A 12230-nucleotide genomic window follows, 5' to 3' on the forward strand; every position below is an offset into this window, starting at 1 on the left:
CATTATTTTTCGGTGAGGTGCTGCTAAGACTGGAGGACCCAGTGTCACACAGCACAGACCTGGGAGCAGGAGTAGACGGCAGGTGTGGGAGCTGCAGACAGGCCCCAAAGAGCTCCAAGTTCAAGTGGGATTTCAGTACCTGAGGGATGGCATTTCTTCCAACCAGTAGGGCCAAGAGGTTTTACCCAGTGAAGAAATGACACTGGGACAACAAGCTAGTGGGCTGATTTCCTCCTTCACTCCTTCTACAAAACATTCTGTGACACACACAGGAAAAGGATGTAAAAAAAAGTCAAGCCATTTAAAAAATCCCTACCTAATGAATATGCAAACCTTGGCACTCAGGACACAGCTATGTTCAAGGCGCAGCAGGAAAGCACCTTGTGTCGAGCAACCCCCGTGAACCGGCCGTGGGACCTCGCTGTGCACCAGCAAGCCAGTCTCTCCCGTTCAACCCACAACTGGGTGCACCGAGCCCGAGCCCTCAAATTTCACCGCAGAGAAGGGACGCACGGAGGCCAAGGCTGGAGGCCAAGAGGTTCGTTAGGAGGCACCAGGTGGGGGCAGGCTGACCGAGGCCTTGGCCCGGAGGCAGGAGCGGCAGGTGGTCCCGAGGGAGGGCGCTTCCTCCCAGGGGCCTGACGCGGGGGCTGCTGAACCTGGGGTGGCCCGGAGGTGAGTTTGAGGTGTCTGCGTCACAGCTGGGTTGCAGGGCCGGGAGCTCAAGGCACCTGGGCCAGAGGTGGAGGTGTCACTGACGTTCGAGGACGACTGAAGGCGCAGGTGGCTGCAGCCGGTCCTGCCCCCGGGCCCCCATCCCGCAGGAGTGCGAAGAGCAGGGCACAGGCGGCTCCCAAGAGACCCCGAGGCCCAGCAGCCAACTCCTCGGTCATGGCTGAAGGCTCCCGTCTCAGGGTCGTGCGCCCCAGCCCCCCACCTCCTCCCCAAAGCCATGGCCTTGGCCGGGCTCTCCAGCCTTCTCGGCTGGGCAACCCCAGGCTTCCCTCAGGTCCTCTCCCAGGCAGGAGGAACCTACGAGAAGCATCTTCACAGCCCTTACGCGGAGAAATCTGGCCTTGACTTAAAATCCTTCCAAGGCACCCTGTCCCCATTTGAGCAAAACCCAAACTCCTTACCCGAACTTAAGGCTCCTGGACTTAGAGTCCCACCTTCCTTGCCCCTGCTCTGGCCACCCTCCACCTGTACCTCCCCGGCAGCGATGCTCTCTCTGTCCCCCGTTCCTCCCCAGTCCCCCGCCTTTCCTTCAGCGACGCAACCCTCCTTTCTCCTTGAAAGCTCGAGGCGCATTTCTGCTGGGAGACTTCCCGCCCAGCAGTCTGAGCGAGAGGCTCTTCCGCTGCTGCCACCCATCCTGGCTCTCTGCCCTCCGTAGCACTGCAGTTCATCACCGATCTGTCTGCTTCCTTCAGACCTGCACAGTTTCACTCATCTTTGTGTTCTTGGAAACTGGCATGCAGGGGGCACTCAATAAGGTGGGCTGAATAAATAGTGCCCCCTGGGGGCACTGACTGAGCACTTGAGCGAGTAACCCTCCCCCTCTGGACCCTTGGGCAGCATCCACAGTGGTGGCTCCGTCACAGGTGAGGTCCTGAGTGAAGCCCAGGTGTTTGCGCAGCCGAAAGGCTGGGATGCACCCTAAACCATGTTAGGGTTCTTTTTTTTTTTTTTTTTTTTTGCTTTTTAGGGCTGCATCCATGGCACATGGAGGTTCCCAGGCTAAGGGTCGAATCGGAGCTACAGCTGCCTGCCTACACCACAGCTCACGGCAACGCTGGATCCTTAACCCACTGAGGGAGGCCAGGGATGGAACCAGTGTCCTTGTGGATTCTACTGGGGTTCTTAACCCGCTGAGCTACAATGGGGACTCCATAGGCGCCTTCTAACACCTTCTGACAACTCCTTCAGAACCCAAAGAACGTTTTACTCACATTTTGTCTTTCTTCTTCAAATATGAGCTTATTTGCTACATTGTAAGTTCCGTGAGAACAGAAATGGTGGCCTGGCCATCATTTTATCCCCTGCCCCATGAAGTGATGCTTCTCACGTAACATCTGTTCACTAAATATCTAAATTAGTGCTGGGTTTCTGCTGAAGTTTCTAGACAGCACTTTTGGGGGACTGTCGCCCTGAACTCCACTAGCCGTATCTCACGGGTATCTCAATTCAGTTTCATGACATCCCTACAAGATAGCATTACTTTTGCCATTTTATTATTATTACTTTTGTCTTCTTGTCTTTTTTAGGGCCGCACCTGCAGCTTATGGAGGTTTCCAGGCTAGGGGTCGAATCGGAGCTGTAGCCGCCGGCCTACGCCAGAGCCACAGCAACGCGGGATCCGAGCCACGTCTGCGACCTACACCACAGTTCACGGCAACACTGGATCCTTAACCCACTGAGCAAGGCCAGGGATCGAACCCGCAACCTCATGGTTCCTAGTCGGATTTGTTTCCGCTGCGTCACGATGGAAACTCCACTTTTGCTATTCTATAAATGCAGAAGCTGAGATTAAGGGCTAGGGAACTGGCTCCAGGTGCTGAGCCTCTGAGGGGCTGGCTCGCCGTCCACTTCAAGTGTGTCTGATCCGCTCGGTACACAAAGGAGAAGGCAGAGAGCGTCACGGCCACCAAGTGATCACCAGTTCTGGTCTAGATGGGAGCTGGGAAAGCCCGCAAGAGACGTGTGTCAGAGCAACACGTCCCCAAGCATCTGACAAAAGAGTTTTCCCTGGAAAGACAGGCAGCACCTTTGATGGCAGTGAACCATCCCACCCCCGGGGGGCTGCAAGGCTGCCCTGGAGACAGCCGCCCTATGGTGGGACCACAGCGCCTGCATCTAACAGAGCGGTGCCTGGGCTCTGGGGCAGGTGCACCCGGTTCCCTGGACCAGGCTTCAATCTGCCCGGCAGTAAATTCACTTCACGAAATTTTGAAAAATTTTCAAGTTCCCCATCAAGGGCATTTTTTTTCTTGTCCCAAAGCCTCTCTAGGGGCCTTCACATGTATCATTTTTCCATAGAAGAAAGGAAATGTTTTTATGCCGGAGCCAGTGATAGGTACGATGCATTTCTAGGAAAAACTTCCAGAAGACACCCAGCATCCTTCAACAGGAGGCCGCCCACCTGATCAGTCTGTCCTCAGTTATTAAACGCCACAAAACCACTGTGGACTTTCTAACATGGTCTGGGGGTTCACCAGAAACAAAGACCTCAGTACAACAGCTGTTGCAACTTTGCACCTAATCTCAGGTCCTAATATGAGAGCTTTGCCCTGTGGCACAGGGGACAGAGTGTATATAGAACTGAGAGTGTGGAGTTCCCGTCGTGGCGCAGTGGTTAACGAATCCGACTAGGAACCATGAGGTTGCGGGTTCGATCCCTGCCCTTGCTCAGTGGGTTAAGGATCCGGCGTTGCCGTGAGCTGTGGTGTAGGTTGCAGACGCGGCTCGGATCCCGCGTTGCTGTGGCTCTGGCGTAGGCCGGTGGCTACAGCTCCGATTCGACCCCTAGCCTGGGAACCTCCATATGCCGCAGAAGCGGCCCAAAGAAATAGCAAAAAAAAAAAAGAACTGAGAGTGTGAGCTCCCCGGCCATCACAGAAGACACCCCACACCCCCAAACTGCCAGGAAAGGTGAGTTTATTAAGAGCAAAGGCTTGTTTTGCTTGGTGGTGCGTGCATGCCATGCAGTATGACACCTGACACCCCCCCTCCCCCAACAAACCCCTGGCCCGGTCCTCCCCCTGGGGGCTCAGCAGAGGCTTCTGTCTCCCAGGCTGTGCAAGCTCCAGAAACCCAGGGATCCTCCCGACGGGCTGGCCCTCCACCCCCGTCAGCCCATGGCCGAGTCCCACCGTCCCGAAGCCCCATCACACCCACTCCCCCTCCTCTGAAGCCCCCTCTACACCGCAGGCCAGGAGGTCCTTCTCCGAGTACAGAGCTCCCTGCCCCTGTCTGACTGCTTTCGCACAGGGTCATAAGCCTTATCTCAGTTTACGACTTCACATTCAGCAAATTAATGTAATTTCAAGTCCGTTCTCACCGATGGCTTTATAGTAAAATTTAGAACATGTATAACGCATAGAAGTCCAGATACGACATAGCCCATGTTTGTGTTCATGCTAAGAATCCAAAAAATACATCTGTGGAGCAGAGTGCAACAACTGAGAGGGCTTCTGGAATGATGAATACACGCAATGCTGGGAAAATAGGTAAGATGCTTACCTGAAGTTATATTTTCTAAAGCTTCCACTATTCCATCCAACACTCTAACCCACTGACAGGCAGTCTGGTAAGTCTACTTCTTCCTCATGCTCTTTTTATTTTTCCTTAAAATAAGGACAACACTCTGGCAGGTCATTAAAAACTAGCCAGTAAAAGTCCAGCCAAGAAAACATATATTTTTGCATCCTAAAATAAACACCATTTGGAAAAGGGTTGCTTCCCGAAGGGAAAAGCTAGCAGCCATCACAGGTTTCAGTAAACAGGATACAAACAACACAAACACTTCCTTGCGTTTATCACGCCGAGGCGTGGGGACAGGATGCTATTACCGTCTTGTCCTGGGCCCCACGGAGGGGGGGGGGTTCTTGTGTGTCCAGTCACATCACAACCCCGAGAGCTACTGGGCGAGGGTCATACGACCACGTGAGGGCTACGCAATCACACAAGGTGAGCGGTCATCCTGTCACTTTTTGAAAAAGTTTATCTTCTGGTCACGCTTGCAGCATGGAGAAGCTTGAGGGCCGGGGATCAAACCCGAGCCACAGCCCTGACCAACCCTGGATCCTCAACCACTAGGCCATCAGAGAATTCACCTCCTTTTTTTTTTTTTTTTTGGCTTTTTAGGGCCGCGCCTTCAGTGTAAAGTTCCCAGGCTAGAAGGCGAATCAGAGCTGAAGCTGCCGGCCTACACCACAGCCACAGCCTCGCCAGAGCCTTACCCTGCTGAGCGAGGCCAGGGATCGAACCCGCATCTTCACGGATGCTGGTGGGGAAATTCTCACTTTTTAACGTCTTCTATCAAGTTGGCCATCATTTAGAGGTTCCTAAAGCTGAAGGACCAGACTCTCCACCAAAGGAAGGGTCTTGAGAGATGGCGGAGCGTTTCTCACACAGGATGGAACCACCCAAGGCCGTCCTGGCTGCTCAGCCTGAGGGTGACATAGACTCAGCTGCTGCCACCAGAAACCTTGAGGCCCCCCCTTTCAAGTCAGGGACAGGGGGTGGCCTGCCTGCCATCCTAACGGCCACCGGAATCGAATCATTCCTGTAGTAAATGACAGACTCTACGCCCAGTCATTTAAAAAGACACAGGGCGCTGTTGTGGAGCTGAGAGTGCGCCCTGGCTTCCTGTCCGCCCTCTGTCCTCGCTGCCTCATCTGGGGAAGAAGCTTGCTGCTCTGACACAACCTCCAAGCACGTCTAGACACTCCACCTGCCAAGGGTCAAGGGCATCAGCTTGATGCTCCATCTCCGAGCTTCTCTCACTGCTCGACACACAGAAATACGGCCTCCCGGCCCTGCCCACCACTCCGTTCCAACTCAAGCCTGGAGGCCCAACACCCTCCAGCTGGCATGCCTTCAAGTGCTGGATACGAAGACAAAGTTTTCACCCCTCTCAAGTGTCCCACAGCCATCCCTTAAAGAGGTTTCTGACAATGCTCCCATCAGGTCAACTCCAGATCGGCAGAGACCTTCTAGAAACGTGCTCGCAACTTGAGAAGAGTCCTAACACAGGCCCAAGCCTGGATGATGAGAACCGCCTGGGAGCCTTGAGACCAGATTTCTCGCCTCCAGCGAGTCAGAATCCTCCAGGATGGATCTCGGGAATCCAAACAGGTGAAAAGCGCCCCTGGTAACTCTAATTATGCAGACTTGGCAGTGGCTCATCGGCAGAGGAAGACTAGTTTCTTGATCTTCGAAGCGTTCTGCTTATTTGAGGACAATTACAAGGTGTGAAGTTTCCACTAAGTCCTGCATCAGTTTCCTTAGCGGGCAGATCACTGACAGCAGGTACAGACACTTAAGAATGCGCCCCTTTATTACGGTGGATTATAGGAGTTCCCTTGCGGTGCCGTGAGTTAAGGATGCCGTGTCGTCCCTGCGGTGGTGCGGGTTCCACCCCTGACCCAGGAATTCCCACACGCCGTGGGTGCAGCCAAAGGAACAAACAAAAAAGGTGGGTTGTGGTAAGTGGGATATGATGAACAGTGGCAGCTGGAGGGAGAATTCCGGAAAGTGACTTAGAATCTTCCTCACGGAAATAAAGGGGTTAAGAGCTTGGCAATGAAGCTGCACCTCAGTGACACTGGGCTCTACCACCTTCCAGCTGAGTGACTTTGGGAAACTCCCTTAACCTTTGGAGGCCTTAGTTCCTTTTTTTGTAAGGTGAGGGTATCATTACCTCACAGACACACGAGAAGAGGGACATCTTTTTACTTTTATTTCGGCCGCACCTGTGGCATATAGACGTTCCCAGGCCAGGGGTTGAATCCCAGCTGCAGCTTCCACCTACACCACAGCTGTGGCCACACGGGGTCCTTCACCAACTGTGCCACAGTGGGGACGCCCAAGGGGAATGTCTTTTAAAAAGGTAAAATGCTGAGTACAGGGCCGATCACAGGTTCAACTCAAACATGATGGGCTACTTCAGCGGCTCTGGAGAGTTTTCAAAAAGGTTATCCCAGAAAACCTATCAGTAAAGGGGGAGCTTTTTAAGTCACACGCAGGCCCGGGCTGATTAGGGAACCGGGGCAGGGCAGGGGCAGGCAGCAGTGCACGAGAAACTCTCTTAACTACGGACCGTTCCCTTGACTCAAAGTGCAATACGATACAGACGTTCGGAAAAGCGAAGGCAACCTTAGGTCCCCACGGCGGCCCGGCTCCCATCGCCGGGCCGACTCTGAGAACAGACCTAAGAGACATGAATACAGGCTGTGGTCCCCAAGAATGGTGAGGATTAAACAAACAGCAACTCCCATCACCTAACAGCGGGACAGGCTTCAAACTCTCACATTCATGCACTGATTTACAGGACTAATTACCACCCCGGAAGGGAGGTGTGCGGCGGGGTGGGGGTGTGTGTGTGTGTGTGTGTGTGTGTGCCAGGAACAGGGACTGTTGAGGTATCTCGCTCTCTACGAGTCCATGATTCTATGGAATTCCTGTCATGGCTCAGTAGTTAACGAATCGGACTACGAACCATGAGGTTGCAGGTTCGATCCCTGGCCTCGCTCAGTGGGTTAAGAATCCGGCGTTGCCGTGAGCTGTGGTGTAGGTTGCAGATGCGGCTGGGATCCCGTGTTGCTGTGGCTCTGGTACAGGGCGGCAGCTGTAGCTTCAATTGGACCCTTAGCCTGGGAGCCTCCATGTGCCACAGGTGCGGTCCCCAAAAAAACAAAAGTTAAATTTTGAAACTTGGGATTTTTGGAAAGACCCTGCCACTACATAAAGACAAATAAATGCCAGGTCCGTGCTGATGAAACGCGGGCACACGTGGAATGGGATGTGCTGTGGGACATCCTCTTCGGGCAACACAAGTGACAAGTGGAGCAAAGCCAGTCAGCCTATTTTCCAAGTATAAACTTCGAGCTCGCAAAGGCCTTTTAGAAAAAAAGGAAAGAAACACACAAAAACCCACAAGCACAAATAAACCAACTTTAATAGATATTATTTTATATTTCTCTAGCGCCTTCTTCAAGAACCTTAGATGCTTTACAGACATTATATCTAATTAATCCCCACAACAACCCTGTGAGGTAGGTATCACTCCCATTTTACAAGATAGGGAGAGTGAAGCACAGAGAGGTTAGGTGACCTGCCCAAGGTCACACAGCTAAATTCACTGAAGAGCCAGGACCTGAGGGCTCCCAGGTAAATACCTCACGAGAGATCTTTAATGAGAAGTATTTTTAAAGAAAGTATCAAGAGTAATATGTAATGGAAGGGAGGTCATTCTCCTGCCATCAAGGAAAGAAAACACCCCACACGGAGGGTTAGAGGCACAGGGACCCATATATTACACACTCCCCTCTGCCCAGGTGCATGGCTCCCGTCTTGAGCAAGCTTCTCAAGGGAAAAGTGCCAAGACAGAAGCCATGCGACTTAGAAGTGAGACTTAATTTAGAATATTTACTTTCAGTTACGATAATTTATAGAACTTTTTACTCCAATATACAAAATACGGGACAGCCATCCCAACAAACACATATATAGTGAGAGAGCGCTCAGCCACGACTTACGACGGAGACTCGCCCTCATTTCAACCGCAGCCCGTCAACACAGCCTCGCGAAGCTTTCCGTACGGGTCACTTCTCCTCTCCCATCCGCGCTGCCCCCCAACCCCAACCCGAGATGTCTTTAAAGTGTACTGAGTTTCTGATAAGCTTGGAAACAATGTACGTGGATGCAGCTGCACGTAGAGCCCAAGGTTGCTGAGAGCCATCGTCCCAGAGTCCCCCCACCCCCGGCAAGCCGTCCTACCTGAGAGGGTGAAGATGTGCGGGGTGTGTGGCCACCGTGGACCTCAAGAAAAATTCCAGAACTTGCTTCAACAGGAAAGTTAACCTTGGCTTTAATGTACTGCGTTTTTTTTAAAAAGGCAAAAATGTAAAAACGAACACATCCCATCCCAAAGGCTGTACCTTTATGCAAATGACTTCATCGCCCTTTCTCACACATGCTCTGGCCCAACACAGTACACACTGGTCCCGCTTCACGTTTTCCCCGTACGGAAAGCTGCAGAAATACAGCTTTCACTCCCAAGACAATTTGGTGGAAGCCCTCAAAATACAAAAATGAATCCACCTCCACAGCTACGACCCTGCCCATGTGCCTGTGGTGGTCGCCTGTGCGATGCTGGCAGGTGAGGCAGGCCCTGTCGTCCGTACAAAACCACCGCAGCCAGGGGAAGGCTCTGGAGACGGCCTTCAAAGGCAAAAGCTGTCAAAGAGATCCTCATCCTCTCCCAGCACATCTGTTTCCACCGCCCAGGAGCTGAGCGACCCTGTTAAAGATCTATTCACTGAACGAAGAGGGGAAGTCATTTCCTGAGCTGAAAGATACTGAAAATAAGTGCTAATAATAGCAGCAGACAACACATTCTTTTTTTGTTGTTTGTTGTTCAGATTCAACAGTATCAGTAAGAGAAGTTTAGAAAAGGACAGCAATTAAAAAAAAAAGATTACTGCCTGAAAGGACTTGGCTAAGGAGCATCTAAGACCGGATTGCTGTTTCCTTGAACACCTACTCCACTTTCTGCCAGTTACGCCTGGCCACTGTCAGACAACTTGCTGAGGCGTGAGACGTGTCAGCTGCAGCGTCTACAGACGGCTCACATCGCCTGCGTCGCTTCCGAAAACGCCCGAGGGAGTCAGGTCTTTTACAAACACCAAGTCCACTTGCGGGACGCTCTTCCAGGGAGATGCGTCAAGGCGGAAGGGGGGCGGGGACTCGCGTGCGCGGGCTCCCGGGTGTGGTCCTCGCCCGATGCCCCGCTCCCCGGGCGCTGGGCCGGGAGGGATCACTTCCTGCGGGATGACCGACCCCCGGAAGCGACGGAACTGCTAGGACGGGGACGGGGACGGGGACGGGGACTTCGCAGACGCGGCCCCGACCCGACGCCGAGCGCTCAGGGATTCTCGGACCCGCACGCCACCACTGCCCGCGCTCTCGTCCATCCTGCCACAACCACACCGAGATTCTGACAGTCCTTTATTTTCCTGAAAGTAAAGCTGAATCAGATAACTGACTTTACAACGAGGACGAATGTGTAGCCGAGATATCAGTTCCTCCTGAAAAAAAGAGTATCTACTTCCTCTCACTGCAATGGGTCTTAAGGTAACTTACGATTTAGAATAGTTTAAAATTCACCTTAAAAATAGGAACAAACAAAAGGATTAGTTAAACCGACAAAAACTAATAAAAATATGCTCCAAGTCACTGGCAGAATCATGGGCACTTCATACAACACTTGGACTCTACCAGTTTTAAGGAAAATAAATAAGGAAACCAAGTATAATTACAAAGCCAGTCTTTCCCCTTGGGGAAACAAAAAGCCGCTTTTGACCAATTGTTCCCTAGATATACATATACTGTATATGATTAAAAGCTTCTTCAGAGAAGCAAACATATTTGTCTTCCTGACACTGGATTCTAGCATCGGTTAGTTTCTTTACATCAGGAAGGCGACTGCAAATGTTGGGCCCAAAAGTATTTCTGGTTTACGCTTGGAAAGACCACCCAGGATTCCTTCTCAAGGGGTTCAACCCAGCCAGGCGGATGCGGTGTGCTCAATGCTGGCCCCCGCGGCCTCCGGCCAACCTCACACGGACTCCTATGCTTTCTACTGCACCCCCAAGGAGTTCAACCACGACGGGTGCCACGGAGGAGGAGAAGATGCGTGTCAATTACTGGAAGGCTGTTGGACAAGAGGAGCTGGTACCTCTGCTCTCGCTTTGTGTGCAGCTGCGCAGACAGCGTGATACCTGAGCAAACCCATCGACCGCCAGGACGGGAAGAGCATGTCCATCCACGGTCTTTGCTTTATTGTGTGCAAAGGGCGCCACTGCCCCCAGAGCTCCCTGCATTCGCTTCTCTCGTCTTGGGAACATCCGTGCTTGATCCTTGCCCAAACGACCAGAGAAGACACGAGGCAGAAAGTCTCCGTGCCGCTTCCCTCAGTCCCGAGACTGGTAGAAAAGGATGTAGCCAGACTCCGAGTTCTTGGAGATATCGGATGTCAACCCGTAGAATTCTTCAATAGCTTGTGCATCTATTTTCTTCGAGGCAAAGCATAAACATTAGGACAAGAATGAGTTCTCCGAACTGCTTAAACCGAGCAAAATCCTCAACATTTCTTAGAATGAGGCCTTTCCTCTTATGACTTTTTTTTTTTTTTTGTCTTTTTAGGGCCACACCCTATGTGGCATATGGAGGTTCTCAGGCTCGGGGTGGAATCAGAGCTGCAGCCGTTGGTCTACGCCACAGCCATAGCAATGCGGGATCCGAGCAGCATCTGCGACCTACACCACAGCTGACTCTGGATCCTTAACCCACTGAGCCACAATGGGCACTCCAGAAAATACACTGTTTTGTCATCTGGATGGCAGCTGTGTTGTGTGTGTGTGTGTGTGTGTGTACATATGTGTATGCATTCACATGTAAAAATTTAAATTGTTGCTTAAGATTTGCATTCTCTACTGTATGTAGGTTACAGCTCAGAAATGATTTATACATTCTGTCTTTCTAGGGCCGCACCTGCAGCATATGGAGGTTCCCAGGCTAGGGGTTCAATCAGAGCTGTAGCTGTCGGCCTACTCCACAGCCACAGCAACACCAGATCCAAGCTGCCTCTGCGACCTACACCACAGCTCATGGCAATGCCGGATCCTTAACCCACTGAGTGAGGCCGGGGATCGAACCTGCGTCTTCATGGATCCTAGTCAGATTCATTTCTGCTGAGCCACGACGGGAACCCACCTCAAAAATTCTTTTTTAATAGTTTAAGTTTTTCTAAAAAAAAAAAAAAAAAACTACCTCTTCTGTTAAAAGATTTCCCTTGGAGTTCCCATTGTGGCGCAGTGGTTAATGAATCCGACTAGGAACCATGAGGTTGCGGGTTCGGTCCCTGCCCTCGCTCAGTGGGTTGACGACCCGGCGTTGCCGTGAGCTGTGGTGTAGGTTGCAGACGCGGCTCAGATCCCGCGTCGCTGTGGCTCTGGCGTAGGCCGGTGGCTACAGCTCCGATTCAACCCCTAGCCTGGGAACCTCCATATGCCGCGGGAGCAGCCCAAGGAAATAGCAAAAAGAGAAAGAGAAAAAAAAAAAGATTTCCCTTGATTTTGATCCTGAACATTTTAAAGGTTAGCCAACTATTCCAGCACTGGAACTGGCTATTAGGGAGTAAGAAGTAGGAATCAGACCACGATCTGAACTCGGATATTTGTCTAACATTCATCACCTGTATATACAGATAAGAAGCTGGGAGACAAACATGAAGAGCAAAATATATACACGATTTTGAAGAAAAACACGAAATTCGGAAACGACTTACTTCTACAATGTCGTCATCAAACAACAACCAAAAATCGTGACTCTTAACTATTGCAATATAATGGCCTCGGTTGGGACCACTAAAACAGAGAGAAAGAGAAGTTAATTTTATTCGACGTTTATTAATATCATCCCTCCGTGCCCCAAATTTCATGTTCTAT

General features: G+C 51.5%; 1 protein-coding gene across 1 annotated transcript in view; it reads right to left on the reverse strand.

Moving 5' to 3' along the window:
- Positions 1–7660: 7660 nt before the first annotated feature.
- USP12 (ubiquitin specific peptidase 12) overlaps positions 7661–12230 on the reverse strand; it is a 77269-nt gene continuing 72699 nt past the window's right edge. Inside the window, exons 8-9 of the mRNA XM_047755729.1 lie at positions 12071–12149; positions 7661–10796 (exon numbers count right to left, since the gene is read on the reverse strand). Of these exons, the coding sequence (XP_047611685.1) occupies positions 10695–10796; positions 12071–12149 (181 nt within the window). The 3' untranslated portion in view covers positions 7661–10694. The remainder of the gene's footprint in view (positions 10797–12070; positions 12150–12230) is intronic.

Source organism: Phacochoerus africanus, chromosome 13 (genome assembly GCF_016906955.1).
Source record: "Phacochoerus africanus isolate WHEZ1 chromosome 13, ROS_Pafr_v1, whole genome shotgun sequence".
Taxonomy (NCBI): Eukaryota; Metazoa; Chordata; class Mammalia; order Artiodactyla; family Suidae; genus Phacochoerus; species Phacochoerus africanus.